General features: G+C 51.5%; 1 protein-coding gene across 1 annotated transcript in view; it reads right to left on the reverse strand.

Annotated features, from left to right (window-relative positions):
• The window catches only part of LOC140720743 (uncharacterized), a 31,536-nt gene extending 25,263 nt beyond the window's left edge, over nt 1–6,273 (reverse strand). Inside the window, exons 1-2 of the mRNA XM_073035572.1 lie at nt 6,207–6,273; nt 2,825–2,944 (exon numbers count right to left, since the gene is read on the reverse strand). Of these exons, the coding sequence (XP_072891673.1) occupies nt 2,825–2,944; nt 6,207–6,273 (187 nt within the window). The remainder of the gene's footprint in view (nt 1–2,824; nt 2,945–6,206) is intronic.
• Nucleotides 6,274–17,657: the final 11,384 nt, after the last annotated feature.

Raw genomic sequence — 17,657 nt, forward strand, 5'->3', positions numbered from 1 at the left:
GTATAAAACCACGTGGAGAACAGAACAGATGAATGTGCTGAGTAATTTTTTCTAAGCTTCGAGAATCGAGAACCAAAGCGCACAGGTCTAAGATAATAGCAGAAAGAGTTTCAACAGGGTAACCGAGTGACGACTTTTTTTTTAACACAAGCTGGAACGAGCTGCCAGAGGAAGTGATCGATGCAGATGCTTTAGGACTTGAATACGTGGGCATCGGGCACGTGACATATTCAGAATGACGTCAATATTGTGAACTCTGACCTGCTTGTGCAGACTCTGTTATTTCGGCGGGTCCCGAGGCAATGGGAGGATCTTCATTCTCATCGATGAGAGGTTCCTCTTTCGGAAGTATCACCACTGAATAGGTGGCGTTCAGACAGTCTACGAGAGAATGAGAGAGACAGAGAGAGAAATGGAGGAGGAGAGAACGTTAGAGAATGCGGTGAGTGCGAACAAGAAGTTTGAACAGAGTGAGAGGAAAAGAGAGTAACGAGAGAGTGTTAAGTGAGGCTGACAGACAGGGCTGAGAGGCAGGGAGAGGAGGTCAGCGAGAGAGTTAAGTCAGAGGAGAAACACGGGGAAATCGAGCAGGAGAGAAAGGGTGGAATGAGTGGATGGAGAGGGAAAGAGGGTGGGAGATGGGGGCGATGGGCGGGAATGGAGAGAATGGGAAGAGGGAAAAGGGAAATAATTAGGAGAGGGAGAGACGGATAGAGAAGAGGGAGAGAGGATAGAGTGAAGGGGGAGTGAGAAGTGTGAAAGCGATAGCGAAAGAGCGAAGGAGAGAGGGGTAGAGTGGTGGGAGGAGACAGAGGGACAGAGGGAGCGAGAGAGAAATGCAGACAGAGAGGGAAAAGACAGAGGATTCTGTTTGTACTATTTTGCTCCTCGTTCTATTATGGTATGAAACCCTCTTTTCTCACACATTGGATATATGACGAGATGGCGACTCGGGAATTTCTAGGCCGTCTCTGTATTCGGTTAGATGGTCGGCACAACATTGTGGGCCGAAGGGACTGTAATGTGCTATAGATTTCTCTGTTCTGTGTCCTGGTGATACATGCTTTCGTAACTCCCTGCCCATGGGGTTGGTGCAGAAGACGGATGGGTGGGGGTGGGTGAAGGTAGATTTTTGATGAAGCTGGCTGCTTTCCCGAGGCAGCAGGAAGTGCAGTCAGAGTCCATGGAGGGGAGGCTGGTTTCGGAGCTGTGAGTAGCTGTGTCCACAGAGCCCTGCAGCTTTTTTGTGGTCACGGGCGGAACAGTATCTCTGTATTATGAGTGAGAAACCAGGACGGTTCATCAGAACGGGGAAGTAGACCTGATGTGTGTGGGAACTCAATCAGACATTTCTCGCTTCCACTTTGTAGGTCGCTATGTATAATGGTGTGGGGACCAGGGGGATTTGACTGACTGATTTGCTCGGATTGGTGGGCATACCGCACACTGATTTAAATGCATCCATTCACAAGTTCCCTGAAGGCAGATAACTCCAGAAGATGGAAGAGAGGGTTGGGAGAGGCAGAGAAGGAACACTGAGCACTGATAGAGGGATGGAGAGGAGAAGATAGAGCGGGTGGATAATGGAAGAGGCAGGAGAATTCTAGGTGGTGTGAGACCCAGGGTGACTTGCCGGGATAATTTGACCAGGTAAGTCAAATTAGGCACGGAGATTAGATGGAGCGTAGATAGACTATAACACGGCGATTAGCAAGACCCAGATGGCTGTCTATTCTGGAGGAACATGTGGAAGCAAAGAGTTCTGTCTGACTAATTTTAATTGCGGTGGACGGATCAGGTCGGGATGGTAGTTGTTAGGTTCCAGATGGTATACCTTTCTGGAAAATCATTAGACCATAAGACCAGAAAAGCCGGGACCAGAACCAGAGAACCATAGAACATTACAGAACAGAAACAGGCTTTTCGGCCCTTCATGGCTGTGCCGAGACATTTTTCTGCCTAGTACCACTGACCTGCACCTGGACCATAACCCTCCATACACCTCTCATCCATGTACCTGTCCAAGTTTTTCTCAAATGTTAAAAGTGAGCCCGCATTTGCCACTTCATCTGGCAGCTCATTCCACACTCCCACCACTCTCTGTATGAAGGAGCCCGCACGATGTTCCCTTTAACCGTTTCCCCCTTTACCGTAAACTCATGTTCTCTTGTTTTTTTTTTCTCCCCTACTCTCAGTGGAAAAACCCTCAATCAACCTCATTCTTCTACGCTCATTCAACCTCATTCTTCTACGCTCCAGTGAATAAAGTCCTAACCTATTCAACCTTTCTCTGTAAGTCTGTTTCTCAAGTCCCGGCAACATCCTTGCAATCGAACAGGAGAGAGTGCAGAGGAAGATGTTGTACAGGACGTCGGTAAGGCCGCACACGGGGTACGTTATTCAGCTTTCATCGTCCTGCTCTAGGAAAGATGCAATCGAACAGGAGAGAGTGCAGAGGAAGATTTGCGGTGCCTCCAGAGACTGAGTTACGAAGCGAGGTTGCGCTGAAGGCAATAATATACCTTGTAGGACAGGGGTGACCTTTCAGGGGTTTCTAAAGCCACGAGGGGCACAGACAGAGTGAATACGCACAGCTATTTTCCAGAGACTTGGGGAATCGTGGACCGAAGCGCACAGGCCTGAGGTGAGATGGGGAAGAGATTTAATTGGAGAGCCGATCGACAACCTTTTGTTACCGAGATGGCGGTCAGTCTATGAAACGAGCTGACAGAGAAGCGGTCGAGGCGGATGCATTACAAACTTGGGTACTTGGGCCCATGACACGCCACTTCTCCACAATGACGTCATTGTCGAGATCACTGACCTGTCTGTACAGTGATTGGCCACTCGCCGGGTCCCGAGGCAACGGGCGATTCCACATCATGATCGCTGGGGGGTTCACCTTTCCCAATCATCAGCTCTGAGTAGGTGCAGGTCAGACCGTCTGGAAGACAAAGCGAGAGAAAGTGAGAGAGAGTGTTAGAGAATGGGGAGGTGGCGGGAGAGGGAAAAAGGGAATACGGACAGAAGACTAACAGAGGGGGAGAGAGGGATGGGAGACAGCAAGAGGGGTGAGGGAAAACAGAAGTGGAGAGAGGGTAAAAGTGATTGCTGGGGTGGTTGAATTATGCGTGATGGAAGTGGCAGAGTGAGGGAGGAAGAGACCAAGGGAGCGATAGAGAGAGGAAGAGTGCAAAGGAGAAAACGAGAGTGTAGAGAGAGGCAGAAAAGAGAGGGGTAAAGAGGGAGGGAAAGTGTGAGAGGGAGACAGGGGAAACGAGAGAGAGAGAGAGAGAGAGAGAGAGAGAGAGAGAGAGAGAGAGAGAGAGAGAGAGAGAGAGAGAGAGAGAGAGAGAGAGAGAGAGAGAGAGAGAGAGAGAGAGAGAGAGAGAGAGAGAGAGAGAGAGAGAGAGAGAATGGAACAGAGAGCGTCAGTGGCGGAGAGGGGTAGGTAGGAGGTGGTTGAAGGAGGGAGAGAGAGGGAAGGGGCTGTGATGGGGAGAACATGGAGAGAGAGGAAACGAGAGGGTGATACGAGGAGCAAAGCAGACGGAGGACGAGGGGGCGGAGAGTGGATGAGAAGGTTTAATAGAGAGGTAGAGGAGTAAGAGGGAAAGGGAAGGATAGTTTGGTTGAGAGAGAAATCGGGAGAAGGGGCTCAGAGAGGGGTATACTTTATTTTCCACGTACGATACATTAGTTTCAGATGGAAGAAAAACAGTGAGTATCAGAGACTACCTGAGGCTCTCTCAACACCGTCCCATTGCACACTCCCGGTATCACAAACACGGTGAAGTTCCCTTCACACCGTCCCATCACACACTCCCGGTATCAGACACACAGTGAATCTCCCTTCACACCGTCCCATCACACACTCCCGGGGTCAGACACACAGTGAAGTTCCCTTCACACCGTCCCATCACACACTCCCGGTATCACACACACAGTGAAGATCCCTCCGCGCAAGGGTCATTTACAGGGTCTGACTGCCGTGGTCAGACACAGTGAACTTCATGTAAGCCTCTCTGCGTCTCTGAGCTCAGAAGGGGAAGAGACCGTTGTCAGAGGAAGCCCGTTTTGACAAGAGAGTCAGATCGACACCAACAAGCAGCAGATGAACAGCTGGCAAAGAGAGGAAGCGGGATCAGGGGGTGGGGATGCAGCAAGTGTGGGTGGGGAGGGTATGAGGGTGTGCGAGAGGGTGATCGACTGAGATAGGAATAGTGAGAGAGGGGAGAAATGGTGGACGGATAGAGTGAGGAGATTGGGGGTCGGTAGTAAGAGTGGGAAATGTGTGGCCGTGGACTGAGTGGGTAAAGGGATGAGAGAAGAGGGAGTATTGGGATTGAGGTGAAAGAGGAGGGAAAGTAAGAGTGATGGAGATGGTTGAACCGGATTGGACGGGGTACAGGGTTACAGAATAGAGGCGGAGATGATTGGGAGAGAGAGGGAGAAAAGAGGGGGCATGTGAATGCGTAAAAGAGAGGGAGAGAGAAGGAATGAGGGAGCGGAGCGAGGGATAGGGAGGAGAGAGAGAGAGGGAAAGGGAATGTCAACGATGCAGGGAGACACAAATGGGGAGCTCGACTTCAAAGCGAGAGAATGTGAGACAGTATGAGTGAATGGGGGACAGCGAGAGAGTGGAAGAGAGATTACGGAAAGAAGAGGTAACACAAGGGGTGAGTGGGTGAGAGGCAGCAAGAGGGGTGAGGGTAGACAGAAGGGGAGCGAGGGTAAAAGGATTGATGGACTGGTTGACACATGCGTGATCGAATTGGGAGAGAGAGTGTGGAAGAGAACCAGGAAGCGATAGAGAGGGAAAGTGTGTAAAGGGGCGGGGAAAGCAGGAATAGGGGAGTAGGGAATGTGACAGAAGGGAGAGGATTGTGAAAGTGGTCAAAAAGAGAGGGAAGAGAGGGGGATCGGGATAGGGAGGTTGAGAGGTGAGTAGGGGAGAACGAGCGAGTGAGAGTGGAGAGCGAGGGACAGCGAGTGGGAGGGAAGAGAGGGGGAATCTGGGAGAGGGAGAGGAGACAGGGGGAACGAAGCAGATGCAAAATGGAACAGATAGCGTCAGTGACAGGGGAGGGGGAGGTAGGAGACAGGTTCAAAGAGAGAGAGAGGGAGAAGCGGCAGTGATGAGGAGAAAGGTGAAATGAGAGGCTGAGATGAGAAAAAAAGCGCACAGAGGACGATGGAGGGGAGAGTCGATGAGAAAGGGGCAAAGAGTCGTAGCGAGGGAACAGCGAAAGAGAAGGATAGTGTGGGTGAAAGGGAAAGCGAGATAAAGGGCTCAGGGAAGGTTTTGACGATAAATTCCACGTACGATACACTAGCTTCAGCTGGGAAAAAACAGTGAGTATCAGATGCTGCCTCAGGGTCCCGCAAAAACCGTCCAAAACACACACTCCCAGTATCACACACACAGTGAATTTCCCTCCACACCGCGCCAGGGCCATAGACAGGGTCTGACTGCCGAGGTCAGACACAGTGATCTTCCCTCTACAGCGTCCCGTCGCACAGTCCTAGGCCAGAAACTCCTTCCACACTGACCCATCAAACATTCCCGGGGTCAGACAAAGAGTGGATCCCCCTCCACACCGTCCCATCACAAAACTCCCGGGGTCAGACACAGAGTGAATCTCCCTCCACACCGTCCCATCACACACTCCCGGGGCCAGACACAGAGTGAATCTCCCTCCACACCGTCCCATCACACACTCCCGGGGTCAGACACAGAGTGAATCTCCCACCACACCGTCCCATCACACACTCCCGGGGTCAGACACAAAGTGAATCTCCATCCCCACCGTCCCATCACACACTCCCGAGGTCAGACACAGAGTGAATCTCACTCCACACCGTCCCATTACTCACTCCCGGGGTCAGACACAGAGTGAATTTCCCTCCCCACCATTCCATCACACACTCCCGGGGTCAGACACAAAGTGAATCTCTCTCCGCACCGTCCCATCACACACTCCCGGGGTCAGACACAGAGTGAATCTCACTCCGCACCGTCCCATCACACACTCCCGGGGTCCGACACAGAGAAAATCTGCCCCTGCATTGTTGCATCACAGCAGCGCCCCTCCCCCTCAGATGGCCAGACGTAGAGGGAAGTTCCTTCCCCACTCTTCCATCACACGCCCTTGTGGACAAACATAGATTTAAACTCCCTCCCTCCGTCTCTCTGCCCCACTCACCTCGAGAAGGAGACCGTGGGTACGGGTTTGCGAATATCACATTCATGTAAGTCTCTCTGGCGTCCATCCTGTCGAGGATTCTCTGCCTCTCTGAGCTCGGAAGGGGAAGTGACCGTTGTCAGTGGAAGCCCGTTTTGACAGTGAGTCAGATCGACACCAACGAGCAGCAGATGAACAGCCGACAAAGAGAGGAACCGAGAGCAGGGGGTGGGGATGCAGCAAGTGTGGGTGGGTTGAGGATGTGCGAGAGGGTGGTCGACTGAGATAAGATTAATGAGAGAGGGGAGAAATGGTTGGAGGGAGGAAATAAGGAGATTTGGGGTCGGCAGTCAGAGTGGGAACTGTGTGGCCGTGGTCTGAGTGGGTAAAGAAACGAGAGAAGGGGGAGTGTTGGGAGTGAGGTGGGAGGGAAGGGAAAGTAGGAGTGATGGAGATAGGGAAACCGGACGGGACGGGGTGGAAGGTTAGAGAAATAGAGGAGGAGATGATTGGGCAGGAGAGGGAGAAAGGAGAGGGCAGGTGAATGGGTGGAAGAGAGGCGGAGAGAAAGAATGAGCGAGCGGAGAGGGATACAGAGAGGAGAGAGAGGGTGGAACAGAGCGGAAAGAGGAAAGCAGGAAAGGGGAGGGATGAGGGAAAAGGAACGTAAACGATAGAGGAAGCGGCAAATGGGGGTCTTCGCCCTTCCCAATCATCAGCTCTGAATAGATGGATGTGAGACCGTCTGGGAGACAAAGCAAGAGAATGGGGGAGATCGAGAGAGGAGAAGAGAGAGTACGGAAAGCAGAGGTAACATAGAGGCTGATGGGAGACAGCAAGAGGTGTGAGGGAAGACAGAAGGGGAGAGAGCGCAAAAGGATCGATGTGGTGGTTAAAACATGTGTGATCGAGGGAGACAGAGAGGGTGGAAAAGACCAATAGAGCTATAGAGAGGGGAAGTGTGCAAAGAGGAGAGCGACAGCGGGAGACCGGTGGAGTGTGACAGAGGGGAGAGGATTGAGAAATTGGGCAAAAAGGGAGGGAAGAGAGAATGGGGATGGAATAGAGAGGTTGAGAGATGGGTAGAGAACAGGGAGAACGAGTTAGCGAGAGTGGAGAGGGAGGGACAGAGAGTGGGACGATAGAGAGGGGGATGAGGGAGACAATATGAGAGAGAGAGAGAGAGAGAGAGAGAGGGCGAAAGAGTCAGAGAGAAAATGGAACAAGTAGCGTCAGTGGCAGGGAAGAGGGAGATAAGAGCGAGAGGTTGAAGGAGCAAAAGAGAGGAAAGGGGCAGTGACGGGGAGAGAACGGAGAGAGGGGAAATGAGAGTGTGAGATGAGGAACAAAATAGAGAGAGGACAAGGGAGGGGAGAGTGGATGAGAAGCGGTGAGAGAGTAGAGGGGTAAGAGGGAAAGAGAAGGTAGGAGTGGGAGAGAGAGAAAACGAGAGAAGGAGGTAGAGAGGGCCTTGAATTCAGGTTCCACTCACAATACATTAGGTGCAGCTGGGAGAGAAACACTGAGTATCAGAAACAGATTGAAGCTTTCTCCGCCATATCTATTCACACGCTGCAGAAGTCAGACACAGAGTTAACTTCACTCTCCTCCGCACTCTCCAATCACAAACCCCCAGGGTAAGACACAGAGTTAACTTACCTCTCCTCCGCACTCTCCCATCACAAACCACCAGGGTCATATGCAGAGTTAACTTCCCTCTCCTCCGCACTCTCCCATCACAACACCCCAGGGTCAGACACAGAGTTAACTTCCCTCTACTCCGCACTCTCCCATCTCAAACCCCCAGGGTCATACACAGAGTTAACTTCCCTCTCCTCCGCACTGTCCCATCTCAAACCCCCAGGGTCAGACACAGAGTTAACTTCCCTCTCCTCCGCACTGTCCCATCTCAAACCCCCAGGGTCAGACACAGAGTTAACTTCCCTCTCCTCCGCACTGTCCCATCTCAAACCCCGAGGGTCAGACACAGAGTTAACTTCCCTCTCCTCCGCACTGTCCCATCACAAACCCCAGGGTCATACACAGAGTTAACTTCACTCTACCAGCACAAATCCCCAAGGTCAGACACAGAGTTAACTTCACTCTCCTCCGCACTCTCCCATCACAAACCCCCAGGGTCAGACACAGAGTTAACTTCCCACTCCTCCGCACTGTCCCATCTCAAATCCCGAGGGTCAGACACAGAGTTAACTTCCCTCTCCTCCGCACTGTCCCATCACAAACCCCAGGGTCATACTCACAGTTAACTTCTCTCTACCAGCACAAACCCCCAGGGTCAGACACAGAGTTAACTTCCCTCTCCTCCGCACTCTCCAATCACAAACCCCCAGGGCTAGACACAGAGTTAACTTCCCTCTCCTCCGCACTCTCCCATCACAAACCCCCAGGGTCAGACACAGAGTTAACGTCCCTCTCTTCCGCACACTCCCATCACAAACCCCCAGGGTCAGACACCCCAGGGTCAGACACCCAAGGGTCAGACAGCCCCAGGGTCAGACGCAGAATGCATCCTCTACCGGCCCTCTGCTGGATCCGCTGCCTTTCACGCATGTCGGTGGAGCTGAAGGAGGGAACGTCAGTGAGGTTGTTGAGGGGTCAGAGCGGAGAAAAAAGAGATTGGAGGGGGAGAAAGAGGGCGAGTGGCGAAGAGGTGGTGGAGAAGGAGAAGAAGACGAGCTCATGCCATGCCTGTCCGGTTGGGGGCTCTCCCTCCGGCCCAATGGAGTTCGACGTCATGCGATCTGGGAGATGCGGGGAGGATTGACGGAGATGGCGGGACGTCAGCGAACTCCTGACACCATTCCTCACTGCCACTCGCTCACTGTCACATATATTCAGCTCCTCTTCTCTTTCATCCAGCTCCCAAAAGCTCTTTCATCCTCTCCTTTCCCAAACTTTGCATCAGTCCCCTTGATCCCCTCTTTACTCATCTCTCTGTCGCCATCGCGTTCTCTCCCCCACCACCTCCCTCGGTTGCTCCCATATCATACTCCCCCTGCTTTTCTACTTCCCCAACAATTCGGCCTCTCTCTCCACCTCCCAGAATCACTACCGTACCTCCTCCCCTCCCTCTCACTATCTGCTTCTCCACTCTCCAACATCATCTCTTACGCTTTTCAGCTCTGTACCTCACCCTCCCTTCCTGCTCCCCCGCTACCTTTCTTCACCTCTTTAACTCATCTCCCTCCCCTCCCACCCACTGTCCATATCACACCCCTTCGTCTTTCTCTTCCTGTTCCACTTCCCCCATCCCCATCCTCCTCTCTCCCTCTTTATTTACACCACCCACCCTCCACCTCCCCTCACCCTCCCTTTCCCTACCCGTATCTCCCGCCCGCTGCATCCTTCCCTCCCTCCACGACAGAAAATCCTGCGAGCCACTCTCCAGCCCCACCCGTCCCCCGCTTCCCTCCCTTCTATTGTAACTCGGTGGTAGGAAGGATTTCCGATTATTCTCCGTGGGACTTCGTGGAGAGGCGAGGAGAGGAAGGTTTTGCATGGGAACATTCTGACATATGGGATTGGAGAGAGGGGGAGGGACCGACTTGCAAGCAGTATGGGAGGGCGGTATATACATGGAAGGGAAGGGAAGGGTGGAGATGGTTGGGAGGGATCGAACGTTTCGAGAGCGAGACAAAGTGCAACGGGACAAACGGAGGTAAGTTCCTGGCGGTGGGGGAGGAATGTTTGTGGAGTTATCCCGGGGGCGTGGTGGAACTTCCGGTCAAGATTGGGAGTGGAGTCCAGGGTGGAGGTGGGGCTTGACAACACAGGCGAGACACTATTTTTCTCCGTATCGAGGGCCCCTCGCTCAGAAGGAGAGTGAGGCTCTGCAAAAGAGGGTGAGATAGACGGGTTACAGTGGTGAGGACGGGAACATAGGAGGTGGGAAGGTTGTCGGTCTGGCTATCAATTGGGGGAATTCTGCCCCGTCACCCTATATTTCTCTGCTGCCGACTCTGACGGCGAGTCTCTGTCTCTCTGAGAAGGCTCGGGAAATCCGGTCAGGAACATCCCGACATGGGACGGCGCACGGTAAGGGGAGAGCAAGAGTGGATTCCTCTCCCCTTCCCTCTCCTATTCACTACATCTCCCCGTCTCTTCCAGCTCTCCCTCCACCCTCGCTGTCTCCCGCTCCTCTCGCTTTACCTCCTCAAGCTCCTTTCCCACACAGCCTTTAACTCCCTTCCCTATCCCCTCAATCTCCCTCTTACTCCCCCCTCCATCCTTGTGCTCCTTCCTCCCTGTGTCTCACTCTCTTTCCCTGCCCACTGGCCACGCCCTCTCCTTTTCCCTTCTACACACTCCATACCCTCTCTCCCTGTCACCAAAACCCCCACCGTCACCGTCACTTCTGCATCTCCCCCACTCGCTCTGCCCTACCCTCTCTAACTTTATCTTCCCCCTCTCCATCCCATCTCCCTGTGTCTCACTCTCCTTCCCTGCCCACTGGCCACGCCCTCTCCTTTTCCCTTCTACACACTCCATACCCTCTCTCCCTGTCACCATCCACCCCCACCGTCACCGTCACTTCTGCATCTCCCCCACTCGCCCTACCCTACCCTCTCTAACTTTATCTTCCCCCTCTCCATCCCATCTCCCTGACTCGCCACCATCAGTCTCTCTCACCTCCTCTTTCTCTCTCCCAGTCTCAAAGGCGGATCGACCCGATGCAGTAACGCAAGGTACCCCGAATTCAATAAAACCGCAAGCTCTTTATTCATAGCCTGCTATGGGGGGAGTTACAGACTGATCTCCCAAAGAGACAGTCCGGACACTGCCCTCCCCTCGCACACAATTCCACACAATTTATAACATTGATCATTACAGGAAATATAATTCCGCGAATTAATACAGTTTTAGAATAGTTTCGATCACATGCTAAGATACAATTAGTTTTAAAATCATTATTGGTTCGTAATAATTATTTCTGCCAAGGTTAGCTTGGATACAATCTCAGTTCCTTATGTTGACACCTCCCACTACTCTGCGCTGTCCTTCCCCTATTTAGTTATGTTATACCTCAAAAATGCTTTGTGCGACCAGATAATTCTTTATTTGGACAACTGACTAACGCTATTCGGGAACAATGTCTGGGAAATCGCTTGTTGCTGGGTAAGGTTCCCTTTTTGGCTGGGCAGCAGTCAACATAAGGTACCCATAAGGTCATTCATCATAAGCTCATCATTGTCTCTTACTCCCTTCTAATCTATACCCCTATTTACCTCTCTCTTTACTCCATCACCAGCACCCTCGCTCTTCTCTTTCCCCACCTTCCACTCTGTCGTAACTCTCTACCCTCTTTTTCGTCTCTGAACCCCGTCCATCACTGCCCAGATCCCCGTTCTCACCCTCTCTCTCTGACCCTCACTCTTGCTCTCCCCACTTTTCGCTCCCCATCCTTTCCCCTCTCTCCTCCCCACTTTCGCACCCTGTCCCTCTCTCTCTATCTCTCTGCCTTCCTTCTCAATCCGAGTCAATTTCCCTTGGTCTACACTTTTCATGCTCTCTGTATGGCACACTGCCTCCCCCTCACTATCCCCTCTCTATCCTGCATGAATTCCCCTAACCTGCCTCAATTTCGCTCCTCTCTTCAGCTCCCTTCCCAGCTCTAGCCCCTCTCTCCCTATGCCTTTCGATCTCACTGTCCTTCTCATATAGCCCTCTGTTTCTCTCTTCCCTCTCCCTTTCTCCACCACCCTCACACACATCTTCCTCTTTTCCCAATCTCTCCCGCCCGCACTGGAGTCGCACCCGACGGACATCTGATAAAAAACCGGCCGGCAGTTCTGTCCCCAGGAAAGGCGCCGCCCTCCGGACAGGAGGTGAAATGGCCGGACATTCCCTTCATTATTTTTACCATCGCAGTCGGGATCGGTCACATTCTCCATTGCAAGTCAGGTGCGAGGGGAATGGAGAGGGGATGTATGGATAGGATGGAGGGGTAGAGTGAACTCAGGTGGGATGAGGGAGGTTATATGGAGAAGATGAGAGGGAGGGAAGGTGAAAGAGAGAGACACAGAAACTCAGCACTGTCCAAGCACTCCCGATCGGGGGTCCGACACATACAACCATATAATCATATAACAATTACAGCACGGAAACAGGCCAACTCGGCCCCTCCAGTCCGTGCCGAACGCTTACTCTCACCCAGTCCCACCGACCTGCACTCAGCCCATAACCCTCCATTCCTTTCCTGTCCATATACCTATTCTTTTTTTAATGACAATATCTAAACTGGCTCTACCACTTCTACTTGAAGCTCGTACCGCACAGCTGCCACTCTCTGAGTAAAGAAACACCCCCTCGTGTTACCCCTAACTTTTTGCCGCTTAACTCTCAACTCAAGTCCACTTGCCTGAATCTCCCCTACTCTAATAGAAAAAGCCTATCCACGCCAAATCTTATCTATCTCTCTCATAATTTTAAATACCTCTATTAACTCCCCCCTCACCCTTCTACGCTACTATCAATAAAGACCTAACTTGTTCAACCTTTCTCTGTAACTTAGGTGCTGAAATCCAGGTAACATTCTAGTAAACCTCATCTGCACTCTCTCTATTTTGTTTACATCCTACCTATTATTCGGTGACCAGAAATGTACACAATACTCCAAATTTGTCCCACCAATGCCTTGTACAATTTTAACATTATATCCCAACTCCTATACTCAATGCTCTGATTTATAAAGGCCAGCATACCAAAAGCTTTCTTCGCCACCATATCCACATGCGATTCCAACTTCAGGGAACTCTGCACCATTATTTTTTGATCACTCTGTTCTACACAGAGTGAAGCTTCCTCCGCATTGTCCCATAACACACTAACGGAGTCAAGAAACAGGGCGAAGCTCCCTCTCTCCTCTCTCACCGATCACCTGCACTACGGCGATCCCGCCAAACCGAATTCTGTGTTTGACTCAGAGACAGTAACTTGTGCTCGACCGGATGTAGAGCAGAGGGAAGAGGAGGAGGGCAGAGAAGCGGTGTTGAGTTTGCAGCCACTGGGAGAAAGTGATGAGAAACCACACGACCAGCCTGAAAGGCGAGAAACACTCAGAACGGAGAGATCAATACCCCATTATCCCCGCAATTACCTGTGATTACAGTCAGGAGGGTGTTTGAGGGGAGGGGAGTGACAGAGCAGAGGTTCTGCAAGGAACGAGGAGGGATATTACAAAACCACCGTCAGGCAGCTGTTGGCGTTCAGCATCATCATGTGTCAGTTCTGATCCACAAGCTCCAGATCCTGGGCCAGTGAACCTCCCTCTGTAACTGGATGATGGACATCCTCATCGGGAATCCTCAGTCAGTCCAGACCGGCAGTGACGTCACCGATCTACAGGTGGTGCTGAGGAAGCAGAGAAGCTACAGAAGGGTTCAGAGAGATTGAGCGAATGGACAAAGAAGCCTTGGGTGGATTACTGTGTCGGGATGTGTATGGCCACGCACTTTGGTAGAAGAAATAAAGGCGTACACTGTTTTCTAAATGGAGAGAAAATAAAAAAAAAACTACTGAGGCGCTCAGAGACGCAGGAAACCTCGTACAGGGTTCCCTAAATGTTAATTTACAGGTGGAGCCGGTGGCGAGGAAGCTTTCATATCAAGATAATTTCAATTTAAAAACAAGTATGCAAAGTTTAGGCTTTATAGAACACTGGCGGACCTCACTTGAAGTACTGTGAGTAGTTTTGGGTCCCTTATCTAACCCGGCCAGATGTGCTGGCATTGGAAAGGATTTAAATGATGCTCGCCGGAATGATTCTGGGATTGAAACGCATTGTCCCCGCAATTCCCTTTGAACACAGGCAGGGAGCCGATTGATATGGAGGGTGGGGGGTGGGGGTTGGGGGTGACCGAGCACGTTTCTGAAGGGGATGATGCGGCTCTCGGAGAATGGGCATCGGAGAGGGAGGGACGGACGGTGAAGTGGAGGGGTGTAGGTGATGAAAGGGTTGCCGGAGACAGGGAGAAAGAGAGGGGCGTGGATAATTGAAAAGGTAACGCAGAGGAGAGGGACTGTAGCGGAGACTGGAGTGTCCGAGGACATCATCAATCTCTCTCTGCTGCAGTCGGAATTTCCACCTGCTTCAAAAGGGCGACAATCACACCAGAGACCGAGAAGAGTAGGGTGACCTGCCTCAACTACAATTGCCCAGTGACACTCACACCTACTGGGATTAAGTGCCCGAGAAGAGTAGGGTGACCTGCCTCAACTACAACAGCCCAGTGACGCTCACAGATACTGTGACTATCTGATTTGACAGGCTCGTCCTTTCCAGCGTCGACACCCTCTTTAGTAAAGACGTGACCGCTGTAATTTGACGAACTCTAGCTGGACATTACAGCAGGAACGTCTGGCTGCTGTTGACTGACAACAGCTCGGCGTTGAGACTCATCATGCCCTCAGTTCTGATCCACAGGCTCCAGATCCTGGGCCAGTGAACCTCCCTCTGTAACTGGATGATGGACATTCTCATCAGGAAACCTCAGTCAGTGCAGACCGGCAGTGACTTCACCGATCTACAGGTGGTGCTGAGGAAGCAGAGAGGCTACAGAAGGGTTCAGAGAAGATTGAGCGAATTGGAAATAAAGCGGCGGGTGGATTACTGCGTTGGGAGATGTATGGCCATGCACTTTGGTCGAAGGAATAGAGGCGGAGACTACTTTTTAAATGGAGAGAAAATTGAAAAAAAAAAAAGAGGCGCATAGGGACGTGGCAGTCCTCATGCAGGATTCCCTAAAAGGTAATTTAAAGGTGGAGTCGGTGGTGATGCAGCCAGGTACAATGTTAGCAGTCATGTCATGAGGATTAGAATATAAAAAAAACAAGGCCACGAAGCTAAGGCTTTATGAAGCACTGCTGAGACCTTACGGAGTGTTGTGAGCCGTTCGGGGTCGCTTATCTGATCCGGCCGGATGTGCTTGCATTGGGAATGGTTGAAAGGAAGTTCAGGGAATGGATTCCGGGATTGAAACGCTGATCAGATCAGGAGCGTTTGATGGCTGGAACTCAGAAGAATGAAGGGGGCGCGGGGCGGGTTGCTGTTGTTGAAACCGATGGAATTTTTAAAGGCCCCGATAAAGTCGACGTAGAGAGAAGGTTTCCCGTCATGGGACAGTCGAAAACCAGTGGAGCCACATCGGAATGGACGTCCGTCCGTTTAGAACGGAGATTGGGAGGAATTTATTTAGCCAGAGTATGGTAAATCTGTGGAATGTGCTACACAGGCGGCTGTGGAGGCCGACATTGGGGATATTGAAGTCAGAGTTTGACAGATTCTTGATTACTCAGACCATGAAGGAATACGGTGAAAAGGCAGGAGATTGGGGCTGAGGGGGACCCGGATCAGACATGATGAAATGGCGCAGCAGACTCGATGGCCTAATTCTGCTCCTAAATCTCATGGTCTGATTTTAGGTTCTTGTGTTGCCGGGTGTCAGCATCTCAGTTGGTCTATCCTGGGACCAGCACATTCATGCAAACACGGATAAGGTGTGATGCTCCTGACAGAACAGCGCCAGGCAACTAAGTGTCGGCACGTCCATTCCCTGGAGTTTGATGAAATGTCACTTCCCCTTTAAGGCTCAGACTGACAATTATTGCCCGTCCACATCGCTTCATGGAAAGTCTGTCGTTGACGTCCCCGTGCTGAGCACTCAGTGCTCAACCATAGGAGATCAATTTCGAGAACTATTCTTCGCGATATAAACTTTAGATGTCTTTTCTGTCGTCCTGTTTATTTCGAGTCTGCGTTTCAGTGTATTGCAGACCATACTGTACACCATAGATCTCTCGTTACAGAAGTAATTACAAATTGAGCAGTTTGAAACGATTTGGTCTTTCATTGAAAACTAGCAAGTGACCACTGGAACATGTGGCATCATCGCCTGGTGCGCAGGCTACAACGCACGAGGTCGCCAGAGGCGGCAGAGGAATGCGGACTCAACCAGCTCAATCACGGGCACAACTCTCCCCAGCATCGGGGACATCTGCAAGATGCGACCCTCGACAAGGCGGCATCCATCACTGAGGCCCCTCACCCCGGGGACAAACTCCCTGCTCATTGCTACCATCGGGAGGAAACACAGGAAACTGAAATCTCAAGGATTCTGGTACACCTCCATCCCCTCCGGCATCATATTTTTGAATGTATGAGCACCACGTCCACAGTTTTGCAGTATTTGTTCTCTTTTTGCATCTTACATTAATTTTACATTCTTGCGACGTACTGATCAAGCAAAGATACAAATCTCAGGGCGGATAAATCACAGATAATGAGTCAGGTGGTAAACATGCAATACAGTCCTTTGATACTGGGAGCGGGAGCCTGAAAGTGAGGGGAAGGAAAATGGGGATGAAATAGGGGAGATGGCAGTGGAGGAGTTATGAGAGAGAGCGAGTTTGGAGGAACGAGGGTAAAGAGAGAGCGAGATGCCGAGTAAGAGAGCCATAGGTTGAGAGAGGAGATTAGTGTAGGGGCGACAGGCGGAGCGGATGGGTTTGTCAGAGTCTGGGAGAGAGCTGCAATTGGGGTAAGAGAATGATGCCGCTTGATTTAAGTCGGCTTCACGGGTTTTTGACAGAAATCCCGGATCTTTTCAGGAATATCCGGGCACAAAGGTGCAGGCTTCTCACAGATGAAACGGTGCTGATCATCTTTGCAACTGACAAGCCAACTAGATTTACATTCACCGCATTCGAACTTTCCCGATTTCACCTTGTACTCGACGTTAGAGGCCACTTTCCTGTCAAGGAAGGGTAAAGAGTTTCAAAAGGGCTAACGCATCTCAAGCAGGAGGTCCTGTAACTGTCTCCAAAATACTCCCACTGACTCAAGCTCTCCTCACCGACCGGTGTCAGTCTCCAAAATAGTCCCACTGACTCAATCTCTCCTCACCGACCGGTGTCAGTCCCCAAAATACTCCCACTGACTCAATCTCTCCTCACCGACCGGTGTCAGTCTCCAAAATACTCCCACTGACTCAATCTCTCCTCACCGACCGGTGTCCGTCCCCAAAATACTCCCACTGACTCAATCTCTCCTCACCGACCGGTGTCAGTCTCCAAAATACTCCCACTGACTCAATCTCTCCTCACCGACCGGTGTCAGTCCCCAAAATACTCCCACTGACTCAATCTCTCCTCACCGACCGGTATCAGTCTCCAAAATACTCCCACTGACTCAATCTCTCCTCACCGACCGGTGTCCGTCGCCAAAATACTCCCACTGACTCAATCTCTCCTCACCGACCGGAGTCAGTCTCCAAAATACTCCCACTGACTCAGTCTCTCCTCACCGACCGGTGACAATCCCCAAAATGCCCCCACTGACTCAATCTCTCCTCACCGACCGGTGTCAGTCTCCAAAATACTCGCACTGAAACTCTCTCTCCCCACATACCTGTTCCAGTTTCCAAAATACTCTCACTGACCCATTCACCGCAGCCC

This window comes from Hemitrygon akajei, unplaced genomic scaffold, assembly GCF_048418815.1.
Source record: "Hemitrygon akajei unplaced genomic scaffold, sHemAka1.3 Scf000046, whole genome shotgun sequence".
Taxonomy (NCBI): Eukaryota; Metazoa; Chordata; class Chondrichthyes; order Myliobatiformes; family Dasyatidae; genus Hemitrygon; species Hemitrygon akajei.